Genomic DNA, 17096 nt, shown 5'->3' on the forward strand with positions numbered 1-17096 from the left:
TTAAATCCGTCTTTTAAATACGACAATAAACAGGTATGTGGACCAGAAAAAAAAAAGTAAAAAAAACAAAAACAAAAAACAAAAACAAAAACAAAAACCTTAAATGATAACAACAAAAACAAAAAAAAAACATTAAATAGGTAGAGTTTTACTTTCAAATTCATTCGTGTTGGCACTGGCATACCTGTGACCTCTCGTCTCAAAACAGTATTAAGTCGGGATTATTAAGATTCTGAAAATGGAATTTGTAGCCAGAAACATCATGCTTAAGTTGAGTTTCTATGCTTTATAGAGGAGAAGGAATATCATATTTTACTGTGCTAAATACCAACGTTTCATATTTTTGACCAGTTGAACTATAATTTGAGTTTTTAAGCATCTGGTCCACACCGACATAATACCGTTTTGAGACGAGGGGTCACATATTGGATATTATTGGGCTAACTAAAATCTCATTTATTTACTCATTTTTTTTGTTTTGCTTTTTGTTTTATCATAGATGAAGTTGATAGCGTATTGGTAAGGACTTTAGATTTATAACTACGAAACTTTAAACTTTTACCATAGATTAATGGTTATATCTTGAGTTAAAGTAAATGTGTTATTTTACTTTAAATTTTATGTGACACGCCTTCCTGTGACGAGGAGCCTGACAATTATTGGTAATATTTTTGTTAACGTCTGTGAAATAAGTCTTGTCAGTAATGGGGATGTTTTGTAGCCATTTGAAAGATTTCGTTTTTCTGATTTTGCATTGTGCGGCTATGTGGTCTAGTGGTATGACACTTGCTTTTGGATCGGAAGGTCCTGGGTTTGAGCCTCGCTCGGCGCATAGTTGAGTCCTGTGAGAAGGCCCTTTATTCACCATACTCAGGTGTAAAATGAGTACCTGGCTGTTAACATTGTTGTTGTTGTCCGAAAAAAAATTGTAACATCGCCTAACAGCCGTTGTCCCGTCCTTAAGGTTAAATGTTACTGTTGGCCAGGGACCCCTTGTAAAGCGCTATGAGCACATTTAGTGGATATTGCGCTATTTAACAGCTCAAAGCTCAATTAAATTTGCTCCTCTCCCTTATTTCCAGGCGATGAAGAACACGATAACCAAATGATGAAGTCTATCTCTGCCAGCTACGCCACCCAGCTGGTGTTGATGACTGTCAGAAACTTGTCCACCACAAACTTGTTTGAAAGTTACGGTCCCAGGCTTGTGGCTGTCTGTGAAGATTGTAAGTGGTATTGGAGACGGTGATGATATTTATTATGGTAAAAAAAAAAAAGGTTGCAATAATGAGGAGGAGGAGGAGGAGAAGAAGAAGAAGCAATTGCGAAGAGACGATGAAAAAGAAAAACCATTGATGGTATCTTTCGGCTAATGCTAATATTATGATAGTTATCATCCACTTTAATGCCATCATCATCATCATCATCATCGTCGTCGTCATGGGATAAAGGTGCTATATGAATTATTTATTATTGTTGGTGTTAGTTTTATTATTATTATTATTATTATTATTATTATTATTATTATTATTATTATTATTATTATTATTATTATTATTATGTTTTGTTATTATTATTACTATTATTATATAATTTGTTGTTGTTATTATTATTACTATTATTATTATTATTATTATTATTATTATTATTATTATTACAATATTGCTATTATTGTTATTATTTATTTATTTATTTTTTATTTTTAACAATTTTTTATTAGTAATATTATTATTATTATTATTATTATTATTATTATTATTATTATTATTATTATTATTATTATTATTATATTATTATTATTATTATTATTGTTATTATTATTACAATATTGCTATTATTGTTATTATTTTTATTTATTTTTTTTTTTTAACAATTTTTTATTAGTAATATTATTATTATTATTATTATTATTATTATTATATTATTATTTATTATTATTATTATTTATTATTATTACTATTATTTGCATCACCTACGTTGTTTTAGTTCTTATTATAGATTTTTTTTTTCATCAGGAAATTGGGAATACATTTTTGAACGTTAGCATTTTTATTTTCAGCTCCCGCTACCAGCACAAAGACGATAGAGCTGTTGGAGTGGCTGGTCCCCACCAAGAAGGTACCCAGCTATGACCTCGACGGACTGCCAGCCATGATCACCCATCTGAAATCCTTGACCGAGGACATGAAGAAGATCCCGCCTGGTCTCATTACGGTGTTGCGTATGATCTACTCCCTGGTTGCACCGCCCTTTGAGGAGAAGAATCTGGGTATGCCCTGTAAAGTGGATAGGTCAATGAGATTAAATTTGGGGAGAATACGTAGTTAGAATGATATATGAACGTCCTCGATATTTTAACTTCATACAGTGCAAGTCACCTGTCAGGGGACTAATTCTTTAACAATGGACGTCACTTCTTAGAGCCTGTACTTATTCAAACCTCAGTTAAGTGAAGTGACGGATGTAAAGTGTCGTTACTCAAGGACACAAACCAGGATTTTTACGAGCATTTTCACCCATCTGGTCAATAACTGTGCTCAACTTGGCTTGAATGATGTTACAGGACTTTACCTCTTTGTGTATTTAAGGTCATTGCTGTACATGCAAATTATATCATAAATGCCAATTCTCCTCCTGATCCAATTCTGTTTTAGTTTTTATTAAAATATTAAAAGTTGGGCATATTTTTTTTTTTTGCTTTTGGTATTTCTTATATTTTTTTAAAGAAACTACTTTACCTGTGAATGATATGTCAACAAAATGATATTTTGACAAGAAAAGTGTGGGACAGTTTTTAAGTTAGTTGCGTCTATGCCCCTTAAAATATCAATTTTTTAGACAAAAAATGGAAAGGGATCACTAATTTGGTTGGTCAAGGCTCTATTCTTTTTTTTTTTTTTTTTTTTTTTTCTTCGATATAAGATAATTTCAATGTCCAATGTTGTTGTATTTTTCCCACAGACCGATTGAATGAAGCCAAGTATAGATGTGTTATCGTCGAACTTAATAGCTCAGATTGTTTCACCATCTTTGTCAACATTTTACAAGTGAGTCAACATGTTATTTATTACGAGTCATTCATTTTATCATGGATAACTAATAAGTCATTCATTTTTTTAAAAATTATTCTTTTTATCATGAGTAACTGTTTTTGCTTTATGTTGTTTTTTTTTTGGGGGGGGGGTTTATTTATTTATTTATTTTTCTTTTTTTTGGTCTTTTCCACCTAAGTGTTTTTAAAGCCTTTATCAGCCAACCTGAGTCTGTGAGTAAATGATTAAATTTTACTTGTATTTGTATCACAATCGAATCTCCATTAGTCAAAATTCTGTAATCCAGAAATGTCTTGTTATCCGGATTAGTGACGTGGGGATTGATTATTTTCTGGTCTTTGTGAGTAGAGTTCAGGAAATGTTGGGGTCAATTTTTATTGCCACTGATGCTAAATCTCAGACTTGATCTTGTAATTCTAGAATTTTCTAGATTTTCTGGTGGCTTTTTGCTTCAGGCTTTGTCTTAACCCTCGTTGCCACCAAACAGAGCTTCTTTTTTTTTTTTTTTTTTTGAGGGGGGCTGGGGGGGGGGGGGGTTGTTTGATTTTATTTTTGTTTTATGTATTGGGGTTTAATTGCTTTTGTTTTGTTTTGTTTTTTTTTTTGTTTTTTTTTTTTTGTTGCCATGCTGTTCATTCCTGTTAATTTTTCATTTTTTTCCTGCCAGAAAGCCAGTGAGAACCAACTCAAAGTTTGGCAACAGGGGATCCCCTACAACTCGGATCAAATGCTGATGTTCTTCTCCACCATCAAACCCACCCTGGCCCTCGTCCACGCCTGTCTCACTCAACTGATCGAGTCCTTCAGCAACGGGCCCATTGTCATTCCAGCCAAGCCCAGTGGGGAAAACGCCGACGAAATGGAGGCGGAGAGTGAAGAGAAGGAGGACCTCGTTTTAAACGCTTTCAGGGATTTAACGGCCGTGCCGGTTTTGTTGGAACTTCATACCGTCATGTGTTCAGTACCGACTTCCTCCCTCTACAGTAATGAGTTGGCCGAAATTCAAAAGTTTATCGTGGATAGTTTATTGGCTTTCACCCAAGAAGAGCTCCAGCAGACGCACACAGATGAAGCTCTGAGCAAAAGTCTGTGGACGCTGATGCTGAAGGAGCTGCTCAAATTCACAGTCAAGTCGCCTTACACATACATGAGTGGTCTCCTCCTGTTGTCAGAGTTGCTGCCCCTTCCTTTCCCCCTCCACACGAAGGTGGTATGTTCGGCATTCATTTTATTCATGATTTGTTTGTGCTTGTGAATAGTGCAATATAAATGTTGTTTGTGCATTAATCATATGGTAAATTTTGAAAAGATCATGTGCCTTAATGCAATCTCTCTCTCTCTCTCTCTCTCTCTCTCTCTCTCTCTCTCTCTCTCTCTCTCTCTCTCTCTCTCTCTCTCTCTCTCTCTCCTGTTCTCTCTCTATCTATCAATCTATCTCTTTCTCTCCCTGTATCAAAAGTTTCTTTGCAAGCGCAACAAAAGAAAGAAAGATTGATGCTTTAGGAAAGTGCATAAAATACGATCTTGGTTAGTAAAATATACAATACTTTACTAAGGTGTATGCATTTGATCTCAATGTCATGGTCTCGGATAAAGTTTAACTAGACATATCTAAGACCAGATTTGCCTGATGTCAATGTTACTGAAAATAACTTCTTTTTTTTTTCTATTAAATTTGATGCAATGGTTAAGGTATTGTATGTTTATTGAATACATTGTAAAAACAGAACCAAAAAAAAATATATATTACATATTATATATATATATATATTATATATATATATATATATATATATATATATATATATATTATATATTATATATATATATATAAGAGAGAGAGAGAGATTGTTTTAGCTTTGCATGTATTTTTCGACATCTCAACAAACTTTTTGATGGTTAGGATTTTTTTTTTTTTTCCAACTCTCAGCCGCTGACTGAAAAGGAAGCTGAGACGTCCACTGTGACCAGAAAGCTTTGGAGCGTCCACCTCCAGTCATCCGCCGCTGAGCTGTTTACTGTCCTACACACTCTTTCGGCCACGGGCTGTCAGCCGTTACAGCATCTGATGAGGAGAGTGTGCTGGCAAATTGCTGACTTGGCCGCTCCGTCATCCCTGAGAATCACAAAGTACGTACCTGCCGAATTTTTCGTAATTTTACGAATTTTAGACAAATTTCATGGCCCAATACGAAATTTTATGGAAAATTACGAATTTTTTATTCTTAGTAATACTTAAATAATAATAAGCAGAAGAAGAACTACTACTACTACTACTACTACTACTACTACTACTACTACTACTACTACTACTACTACTACTACTACTACTACTACTACCATTACTATTACCACTACTATAATAATAATAATAATAATAATAATAATATTGTGGTTGTTCTTACACAATTTCAGAAATTACGAATTTCCTTGTCAAATTACTAATGAACGATGTGCAAGCTTATTTATTCATATCAGTCCCAACACATTTTTGTGGAACATGAAAGATCCCATAAACATTAGTCTTGACTTTTCTATTTTTGGTCTGTTTATTTTAATTGAAGTATTCATCTAGCCATTTCATGTATGCACACTAACCAAATGCTTTTGTAGAGTTTTTGTAATCAAAAATAAAAAAAGGCATATGTATAAAAAAGAATCTGATATCTCTTAATTCAGTAAAAAATTTTAAAAAAAGCAGCTTACATGGTCTGTATTTAGAATATAAAAAACTATTTATATTCATTCTTTTTCTCTTTTTTTCTTTTTTTTTTTATTTGGCTTCTCTTCAAATCATAATGCAGTGCTGATGGTTTTCCTCGGATCCGCGGAAATCCGCGATTTTTGTGTCCGAGGAGGAATTTCCTCCTTTAAAAAATGACATTTTCCTCAATCAAATTTTTTGGCTTTGAGACATGTGATGTGTAGTGGAACAAACTGGTGCAGCTTCCCCATCTTCCAGAAGATAGCTAGAGTAGTTTATCATCTCAATGGCTCTAAAGTGTGGGTTGGTGAAGTAAATATGTGACGTAAAGAAAACCATTCATAATTTTCCTCCTTTTTCCCTTTTTGTCACCATCAGCACTGATAATGATTACTGTGTTAGGGCTTAATGATTAAGTTATCTATGTTATGCGCCCAGAGCCCTCCTGATGAAGGGATGTTTGGCGCACTATAAATCTATACCATTGTTATTATTATTATTATTATTATTTCATTTGTTTGCGTGGGTTTTTCTTTCTTCCAAATATTCAGAATATTGTTAGACATCTTAATGGTGAACCTGAAACCCAAAAAACCGGCTCAAGTGGTTGAAGGAGAGAACAAAGAGGGGGAGGAAGAAATGACGTCTGTCAGAAGTGTCTCCATTCACACGGCGAAGACACTGAATTTATTGGCTTACCTCCTGTCTCATCCTGGCATTAAGGCAGCCTTGTTACAGCTCATTGGCTCAAGGTTGTTGTTTTGTTTGTTTTTTTTTCTTTTATCTTCTTATAATGGTTAATATGAATAATTGAGCTTTATATAGCGCAATATCCACTAAATGTGCTGAGAGCGCTTTACAAGGGGTCCCTGGTCAACTGCAACATTTAACATGTAGTACAGGACATTACGCCTGTTTGGCGATATTACAATTTTTCTGACAAAAACAACACTGTTAACGGCCAGGTACTCATTTTACACCTGAGTATGGTGAGAGAATGTGAGTGAAGAGCCTTTTCCAAGGACTCAACTATGCACCGAGCACGAGGCTCGAGCCCACGACCTTCCGATCCTAAAGTGAGTGTCATACCACTAGACCACATAGCCGAATAGCATCATTATCATCATCATCATCATCATCACACCACTCTTAAATATGTCAGTGCATGACATAATCAGTTGGAAGGTGAAAATTTTGGATTTGCATTCTTTTGCATTTTCTGAGAGAATATGCTCACCAGAGCATTTTAATGTTTATTTAAAGTAAATCGTGTGATTTTTCTTGAAGTTATGGTCAGATGTATGGTAAAGGTATCCAGTAACTTTTCTCAAATTTCATACTTTTTCAACTTGACTAGCTGTAAAAAATATTTAGAAGTGAAATTAAGTTTTGATATTTCCCGGAGATGTACAAAAAGGGTTGATTTAATGATTTATGACAAGAACTCATTTTTGATTTTAAAAATTGACCTTCTAACTAAACTTGGCAATATCTCAATTCAAACCTTTTCACTATTTGACTGATTATGTCATTATGTTAGAGTTTATTATTGAAAATATCGTCAAATATTAAAGTAATAAAAGGTCTTAAGATTTAAGCTATAATGTTAGAAAATACTTTTTTGTTTAAATTCTTTCACATGTTACAGTCTGGGCTGTATTTTTATTATTTTTTTTTTTGTGTGTGTGTGACTTTGTTCACCTCAAGGTCATTCATTCTATTATTTGTTGTATTGTCTTTGATACTTTTTTTTTTTTTTTTTAATTTCTACTTGTATATCCTCCACAGCTTACACAGTGAACCCAAGTACAAAGATTTCCTTCCCATCATGCTACAGCTACTCAACCAGACGACAGAGACGCCAGCAGAGATTCAGGCACAGGAGGGCATTGTGGTGAGTTATTTAGATGCAAATCAAAATAATGGTAGTTGTTTTGTTGTGTAATGAATTTTTAAAAATTAGTGGCCCGACCTTCCATTTAAGTCCTAATATCCAATCTAGTTCTTTGTTGAAACCAATTTTCTTACTAGCACAGAATTACGCAGAGTGTATAATTTGAAGAGAGACTTGAATTGTTTTTTTTTTTGGTCTTTGTCTTTTTCAGTCTATGATACAAAATTTGTGTGACTTGGAAATCTCTATGGTGAACACTGAACGACCTGTAACATTAGCTGAACATGTGAGTTACTTTTTGTTGTTTTTTTTGGGGGGGGGGGGGGGGTTGTTTTTTTGTGGGGGCTTTTTGTTGTTAAATTTTTTAAAAAGTTATTCATTATATGTCTTTCTATTTATCAGGGGGAAAAAAGCAGCTTCATCCGGGATTGATCCCAGTCCCTTTGGGTTACCAGGACCCCAAGATGCACAGTTAAGATCAATGTAATAGGCTTCAACAGTCGTGATGTCACTTCCCTCGTAATGACACATAGGAACTTAGTAACTGGTTCTAAACTATCGGAACAATGGCGGACGCCCTTATGAAATATTCCTCCAACAAGCATACTAGTCTATCCAGAGGAGAAAAAAAAACATTATAAATATGATCATGTTTTGACTTTAATACATTCTGATCACATGGCATGTGAAAAAGTTCTAGCCTGCATGAAGAATAAAAAGTACTGATTTTCTTTATTTAGAACCAAGCTGCTCGTTGCTGGGTGGACGTGACATCAGACTATTGAATCCTATTGCCATAGTCTAGGACAAACATTCTGTATCTATATGTCTATATTATTGTTGTTGTTGTTGTTGTTTTACAGTTGGCCAACTCCCTACCAGAGAGTATTCTGATGGCAGATATAATGTCAGCCCTGCTGGAACACATCGGAAACCTGTCCCAGACCTACGCCTCCATCCTGCCTTGTCTTCGAACTCTCATCATGCTCACAGATCACGACTACGGATTCTATCACCTCAAATTGTGAGCACTCATTTGAAATGAAATAAATATATATATATATGTATGTATATATTATGCATTGATATATTATTATGGTTACCTTCTATATGCGTGCGTATGTGTGTGTCAGTGTGTGTGTGTGTGTGTGTGCTTTGCATGTCACGGTTAAAGATATATATGTTTGTACACCACATGTGCATGAGTACATTTAGGTTGAAATACTATCTTTACCAGTGTATCATTATTGTAATCTTTAATCAATAGATGTATGGCATTACTATTAATATTAAGGGCATTCAAGGGATTTTATCCTATTTTGCCCTTTACCATGTGTTATGTTATGTTATGTTATATGAACATTTATTTAGCACATTTCCACAAATTTATCATGGTCAGCACAATGCACTTCACACTGATTCATTTATTCCCCGCCTAGCAGACCATATGGAACCATATAACAATTTCATACTGTACCAATCACCTGTTAGGTGTCGTTTTTGTATTAATACTCTCATAATATCAGACCTGCCAACCAGTATGATTAATCGTATTTTAGTACGATTTTTGGACTCAAATACGTGGATACGATTCCAAAGGATTTAGTACGATTTTTTGTTTTAATTTCCACACATGCGGACAAAATACACTTTTTTGCTAAAAAAATACACTTTTTAGTTTTAGGATCATAGAATACACTTTTCATTCTGGGAAGGTTGGCAGGTCTGTAATATATCTGTCACTCCTATAGTCAGGTACTGTTGCCAGATTTATTTGCGCGCACCGACAGACTTTATTCCTGGACCAATTTTGATTGTTGCTCAAAAGATTTGTCTCGATCTATGTTAATTTCCTCATTACAGTAGTATAATAATTAAAATAGACGACTGCATGCTAGTAAAAGCCTTTATTTCCCCACAAATATTGCAGGTTCTCCATGCTCCACTATGTAAATGTTGCTCCTCGAAGCTTGAAGAAATAAATTAACAATGTGAAATCGAATGTAAGCTTTATTTTAATATACGAGAACAGATAAAATGGACGTTTCAGGTTTCCCCTTTTTATCAACAAAACAGGACAGTAATTAGTAATTAATTAGATTATAAAATAGACAACGTCATAGCAATGATTTGGTCATTGTCTACCTATTTGTTTTGTTTTGGTTTTTTTTGTCAGGAATCTGGAGCAGAACATCACGACCATCCACAGCCTCCTCAATCGTATCAACAACACCTTCAGTAAAGACAGCCCCGATTGCGTGAATACGCTGTCAGCCATCCTTGAACTCTTGCGACTTTTGACCTCCATTGAGTACACGGAAGATATGGCCATGACCCGAACTAAGGTCGTCGGACGGGATGACCTGCGTCATATTTTGTTGTGGAGTCCTGATGATCAGCACCCATTGAAAGAACTTGAGGTCAGTGAAGTCTCCTAGATTTAATAATAATAATAATAGATCTTTATTGTCCATAAATATGGCAATTTGTCATTTAGTTACACTTGTTATAACGTTGAATGATAACTGTAACATTGAACAGATATTTCACTCCTACTTATTCTCTCTCTCTCTCTCTCTCTCTCTCTCTCTCTCTCTCTCTCTCTCTCTCTCTCTCTCTCTCTCTCTCTCTCTCTCTCTCTCTCTCTTCTCTCTCTCTCTCTCTCTCTCTCTCTCTCTCTCTCTCTCTCTCTCTCTCTCTCTCTCTCTCTCTCTCTCTCTCTCTCTCTCTCTCTCTCTCTCTCTCTAGATGGAAGCAGAGATAGTTGGGGCAGACCTGCCTAGCTCTACAAAAAATTTGTAGAATTACGAATTTTTGGGCTCTTTTTACAGAACTGCATTTATGTCTTTGACTCAAAAAATCTTGTTTAAAAGGAAAGTTTACTTACTTAGTTATCCGAACCAGCGACCACCTGAGCTCTAGCCCTTCGGTCTTGTGCCATGACGTAGAAGTTAGACGTCTTTTGTAGTTGTTCCAGGTGACAATAAAGTGTGTTACTGATGCTTGGAATCTCAAACCCTTAAACTTACTTACTTACTTATCCGAACCAGCGACCACCTGAGCTCTAGCCCTTCGGTCTTGTGCCATGACGTAGAAGTTAGACGTCTTTTGTAGTTGTACCAGGTGACTATAAAGTGTGTTACTGATGCTTGGAATCTCAAACCCTTAAACTTACTTACTTACTTATCCGAACCAGCGACCACCTGAGCTCTAGCCTTTCAGTCTTGTGCCATGACGTAGAAGTTAGACGTCTTTTGTAGTTGTACCAAGTGACTATAAAGTGTGTTACTGATGTAAAAGGAAAGTTAAATTCCTAAGAACTTATAGTCAGGACTTTGGAGTATTTTTTTGGACTATGATGAGGGCAGATTATTATTTTGCAAAGCTATCTGACTTTTTCTTTTTATTCCCTTGGAACTAGGAATTTTTGAAATTCCAAATAATAATAATAATAATAATAATGATATATACTTTGTTCATAAAAATAAAAATGGAAATTTGTTTACAGACATGGCATGCATGAAAATGTATAAACACAAAGTTGAGAATCTATGGCGACAATGTATACAAATATAATATATGCAAATGCACAAAAATGTAAAAAAATATACAACCAAGAACCAAAAGAAACACTTTATATATTAATTTGATAAATTGAGAGAAATTGTTGTAATGAAATAGGCAGCTCTGGGGTGGGGAAGGGGGGAGGGGGGGGGGGGGGGGGGGGAACAACCCTTTGTGTACAACAGATTTGAAGAGGAACAAAATACGAAAATACTGTGTGTTTTTTTTTTTTTTTTGTTTTTTTTAAGCTGTTATATTAATTTTTTATTCATTAGTTTTTACAGTCTTCAAACAAGTTAGACTCCATACCTGCCAACCCTTCCGCTTCTAGCGGAATCATTCCTATTTTCACTCATCCTTTTTGTACTATTCCGCCATTGTCTCTAAAATTCCGATTTTCAGACATGATGATAATGGTAAGAGTAAAAAAAAAGGAGCGAAGGGGAGGTGGGAGGGGGGGGGGGGGTGTTAAAAAGGTCAAATTCCTATTTTTTGTCTCAAATTCCTATTTTTAGGCGTTCCGATTCCACTTTTGGAATGTGAAGGGTTAGCAGGTCTGAGTATCTCTTTGATGCTTTTTGTAATCAGTTTAATTATAAAATCCCCCTAAGACGTTACCAATGATTTTTTGAAAGTAATTGAGAGGTGTGAAAATATAAATAATTTATGTTCAAATATGCATATGAAATTCATTTCTGACACCTTTGTCCAATGATTGAAAGTAATTGAGCGGTGTGAAAATATAAATAATTTATGATCGAATATGCATATGAAATTCATTCATTTCTGACACCTTTTGTCCACCAATCAGTGATTGAGTAACTGAGTCTGTTAGATGTTAGTCTTGTGAAAAGTACTTTGCGATTGACTAACTTCCAGTTGATGTGGCCTTTAGATCTAAAGTACTACATCAACAAAATATTTTGGAGCCTCCGAGCTCCAGCAGTACTGAAAGACAATTGTTTTTTTTTTGTAGAGGAATACGATGATGATTTTATCTTGTTTCACATCTCTGTAAATGTTGACAATGAAATATATTGATGTTGTTGTAAGCGCTTAGAGTCTGGTGTCTCGGGGGTTATAGCGCTATATAGGTTTTCAGCATTATTATTATTTAAACTGTTGTAGATAATGCCTTTTTTGGTTTGTTTGTTTTTGGTTTTTTTAGATTTTTTTCCTTTCTCTTCACTTTTTTTCATGAGATCTCATTTTGATTCTATTAACAATGATGCACTGGGTGTCACAAGAGACAAATTGTTGACTATTGGCGCCACTCTCACATCATCTCATTCATCTGTGGTGTTTCATTCATCCTGTTTTGTTGATAAAGGGGAAACCCGAAACGTTCATTTGATCTGTTTTTTGTAAATTAAATTGAAGCTTACATTCAACTTCACTTTGTTAATGATGTATGTGCATGCATGTAACTTGTACCGAATTTGCCGATGAATGTGACTTTATTTGAAGTTTTAAATTTATTTTGTCGGATCACATTTCGTACATATTATTAATATGTATTTCTAAAGGGAAAAAGAGAGAGAGAGAGAGAGAGAGAGAGAGAGAGAGAGAGAGAGAGAGAGAGAGAGAGAGAGAGAGAGAGAGAGAGAGAGAGGGGGGGGAGGTCAGATTAATTATGAGAATTTTAAATGTTAACTTTTATTACACCCTGTGCATCGTTGTTATTATTATATGACCCCAATTTAAGTCCAGTCACCATTTACCTCCGGCCATTGTTGAAATTAGTCCTCCTCTGTTTCGAAGGAATTGTGCAAAAAGGAAGAAAATCTAGAGACGATCCTGGAGAGTATAACAGCCCTGACGACATTGTTGAGAGACGTCTCCGATACGCCACAAGAAGGAGATACCAGTAGGTCTTTTTAGTTTAAACTTTTGTCTATGTTTGAATCAAAATTGGGCAGGGAGGTACTTACTGTGTCTTCTATCCCCCTATATCTGTTTTCCAACTAGTTTTCTGTCTTTGTCTTGGAATGAGATTACTTGGTTTTGTCTTGGCCCTGCCAATGCCCGGGCTTAGAGGGAAACAGTCAAATGTATAGTTAGTTTTGGGAGATGATGTTTTTTTCCTTGTAAATCATCTCTCTGTTATGCACTGTATTATGTTTTCTTTATAATATATATGATTTGTAAAACATTTGAGTGTATTCCTCATAGTGGGGACCTGTACTTGTGTCTGGATGAGACTTTTAGTGATCTCAAACTAAGTACTTTGATAATGTGCTCTTGGAATCTACAACTGTTTCCTATTTGAACCAATTCACCTATGTCTTACCTTTTCTGGATTCTTTAATTGTAATTCTAGAACTTTTTTCTATCTCATTTTCTTACTTTTTACTGGCGCTGATATGACCTTAATGTGTTGCAAGCTCCGTAAAACCCTTAAAAACAAAAACAAAACAAGCAATCAAAATTGGAAAAAAAGTCCTTTACTGATCTAAATTAAATGTTCAACCTGCCTAGGAGTTGTTGTTTTTGCTAATTACGGATTGTTCAAAGGTTCGATTTATGGTGATTATAAATATGATAATAGGGAGACGTGAGAATGGCGTTTTTTTAAACACTTTGTGCCCATATTATAAATGTATAGAGTAAATAGGATAGGAAGTAAATTGTCTACTTGGCAACAGTATGTAGATCGCTCCTTTTTAAATAGTGCACTGTTTGCTAACTACAGAAAGAAAGAAATTTTGTTTGGAATTGTTTTCAGTATTTTTTTGTATATTTGCAGGGGTTTTTTTTTTTTTTTTTGTTTATTTGATTTTAAATGTTTGTCTCTTCAATTTATTATTATTATTATTATTATTATTATTAATATTATTATTATTATTATTATTATTATTATTATTATTATTATTATGATTTTTTAGCAACTGTTTATTGGGTTGTTTTTTTTTTTTAAGATAACATTGAAATTGATGTTTAATTCTTATCTTTTTTATTATAAAAATAATAATCTATCTAGACTTAGAGGAGAATCGAAAATATGTTTGAAATTGTTTTCAGTTTTTAAATTTAAAAAATTTTTTTTTTTTTTTTTTTTTGCGTATTTACTTTTAAATGTTTGTCTCTCTTTATTATTATTATTATTATTATTATTATTATTATTATTATTATTATTATTATTATTATTATTATTATTATTTATTATTATTATTATTATTATTATTATAATGATTTTTGAGCAACTGTTTTTTTTTGGGGGGGGGGGGGGGATTTAAAAAAATATATTATATAAATATTATATTTTAAAAAAAAAAAATCTATCTAGACTTGGAGGAGATTCGACTGCCTCTTCCCGCCACCCTGGCAGACTTGTTTAACCAACGGGCAGTGTTCACCTTGCTAGACGCGGAGATGGAGCGTCTCAGCCCGAGCTACTGGCTGGCAAATCCCGCTGTGGACGAGCCGGATGCGGAGCCAGAGGTGTTGAGATGCGACTTGCAGGCCATCTGTGAACAGCATCTCCCCGACTTCAATCTGGAGGAGGAACTCAAGAAGGAGGCCTCGTCTGCTCCAGAGACCAACATTGTCAAACCGAAAAGACCAAAGTGAGTTGTAGTGTTATAATAATAATGATGATAATAATAATGATAATGATGATAATAATAATGATAATAATAATAATAATAATAATAATAATAATAATAATAATAATAATAATAATAATAATAATGATGATGATGATGATGATGATGATGATGATGATGATGATGATGATGATAATGATGATAATAATAATGATAATATAATAATAATAATAATAATAATAATAATAATAATAATAATGATGATGATGATGATGATGATGATGATGATGATGATGATAATAATGATGATAATAATAATGATAATAATAATAATGATAATAATAATAATAATAATAATAATAATAATAATAATAATAATAAAAATAATAATAATAATATACTTTATTCATCAAAAAAAAAAAAAATGGAAATTCGTTTACAGACGTGGCATGCATGAAAATGTATAAACACAAAGTTGAGAATCTATGGCAACAATGTATACATATTATATATATATATATATATATATATATATATATATATATATATATATATATATATATATATATATATATATATATATATTTATATATATGCAAATGCACAAAAATGTAAAATTATACAACCAAGAACCAATAGCAACACTTTATATATTAATTTGATAAATTGAGATAGGCCATGCCTCTGGCAATTATCACAAAATCCTGGGTGTTTGCATTGTACCCACTATACGTATATTACCTGAATTGACTCAGATGCGAATGAGTACCTGGCAATTGTCAACGACTGATATTATAAAAGTTCCATTACTGATTGATGTGTACAGGTGACTCAACTATGTGCCGCTCAAAGCGAGAACCTAGAACCTTCCAATCCGATGGCAAATGTCATACTACAAGATCACATAGCTGCACAATTCAATTAATTTTTTTAAACTTTCAATCTTAATTGATTACTCCTTGCTTTCAAAACTGTCCTCACCACTTTTATGTTGCCTTTACATGAGTCTTTTAATAGTAATAAGTACAATGCATTGAGTTAAGACATGAATTTGTCAGAAAATCAAATTGAAAATAAAATGATGCCCTGGAAACTTCTAACGATCAATGCTGTGAGGTAGTGGTAGGTTCACAAACTCCACAATCACCTACATAAACAATGGAATGTGCAAGACAAAGATTACTAATGTCATGTAGTGTGAGATAAGTTTTATGAAATTGATTTATTATTGATGAGTAAATAGCAAAATGCAATATTTATCAAATGTTCATTTTTTTTATTTTTTTTTTTATTTTTTATTTTTTTTTCTTTCCAGGGGAGACAGGAGAAAGTCTATGGAAGTCATTAATATTTATCGTGGCCATCCGGGACGGAAACCTTTCGGTGAGTTTGAATTTGGATTTGGTTGTTTTTAGTTTGGTTTTATTATTATTGTTCATGGGATAGCGTGGCTCAGCGGTAAGGTCTTTGCTTCGTACCTGAAAGGTACTGAGTTCGATCACCTACCGCTGCGCTGCGTGGCCTTGAGCAAGTCACCTCGCCCTAGCTCAATTTGCGGCGCTGCGTGGCCTTGAGCAAGTCACCTCGCCCTAGCTCACTTTGCGGCGCTGCTCTGCGGTTGATGCCTGGGTTATTCCAGTCTTCCCTTGAAATAGACCCTAAAGAAAAATTTCCTCATGGGGATGAATAAAGGGAATTTTAATTTTATTTTATTACTGCTGTTATGTTTTCCAAGGGAAAAATGATGGATCTAGACTTTTTATAATTATGAGAAAAATTAGAACAAATGTTCATGACATTCTGTAGCCTTGAGTTTTAATCGGCATGGGTTTGAGTAGTGTCCCAAGTTGGATGTGAGTAGTGAAAAGTATAAATTTATCTCTTTAAACGCTGATGGTATATTCACATTTCCATCACAAAATGGCTGACACCTGATTGAGGCAGCGTGAGAATGACAAGCTAAGACAAAGCGACATTCGAATTCGGCGCAAAATCTCAATTAAAATGCCCCCCTAGGGCCAATTGAATGTTCTGATGAAAGTAATGATACCATTTGGTTCAATTTATAGTACTTTTGTAGGAAGTAGGATTGGAGTACATTATTATTTTTGCCTTTCAAGACCGGCCGCACTGTCCGACCATTGGCCAGTGGGACAGACTCTGCTCTGGCCACACAGTATGGCCAGTGGTGCTGAAAGAGTTAAAAAGGTATTTAAAAATCATGATTTTGTCAGATACATTGGAAAGACATTGCTTTGGAGAGAGATGCCCTGTAGCTCAATTATTAAAGTTACCTGCTTTAAAAACGAGTCTAGTTTTATTCCTTGTTTAGTCTG

At 34.1% G+C, this 17096-nt stretch overlaps 1 protein-coding gene across 1 annotated transcript in view; it reads left to right on the forward strand.

The window, feature by feature from the left end:
• Positions 1 to 17096, forward strand: part of LOC144977560 (protein virilizer homolog) — a 62876-nt gene that overhangs the window by 38128 nt on the left and 7652 nt on the right. The window contains exons 20-32 of the mRNA XM_078922911.1: positions 1083 to 1226; positions 2060 to 2269; positions 2962 to 3047; positions 3721 to 4263; positions 4984 to 5183; positions 6309 to 6509; positions 7546 to 7651; positions 7863 to 7937; positions 8515 to 8675; positions 9828 to 10071; positions 12977 to 13082; positions 14502 to 14781; positions 16076 to 16143. Of these exons, the coding sequence (XP_078779037.1) occupies positions 1083 to 1226; positions 2060 to 2269; positions 2962 to 3047; positions 3721 to 4263; positions 4984 to 5183; positions 6309 to 6509; positions 7546 to 7651; positions 7863 to 7937; positions 8515 to 8675; positions 9828 to 10071; positions 12977 to 13082; positions 14502 to 14781; positions 16076 to 16143 (2424 nt within the window). The remainder of the gene's footprint in view (positions 1 to 1082; positions 1227 to 2059; positions 2270 to 2961; positions 3048 to 3720; positions 4264 to 4983; positions 5184 to 6308; positions 6510 to 7545; positions 7652 to 7862; positions 7938 to 8514; positions 8676 to 9827; positions 10072 to 12976; positions 13083 to 14501; positions 14782 to 16075; positions 16144 to 17096) is intronic.

Source organism: Berghia stephanieae, chromosome 7 (assembly GCF_034508935.2).
Source record: "Berghia stephanieae isolate SIO BIC M18660-M18661 chromosome 7, UCSD_Bste_1.3, whole genome shotgun sequence".
Classification (NCBI taxonomy): Eukaryota; Metazoa; Mollusca; class Gastropoda; order Nudibranchia; family Aeolidiidae; genus Berghia; species Berghia stephanieae.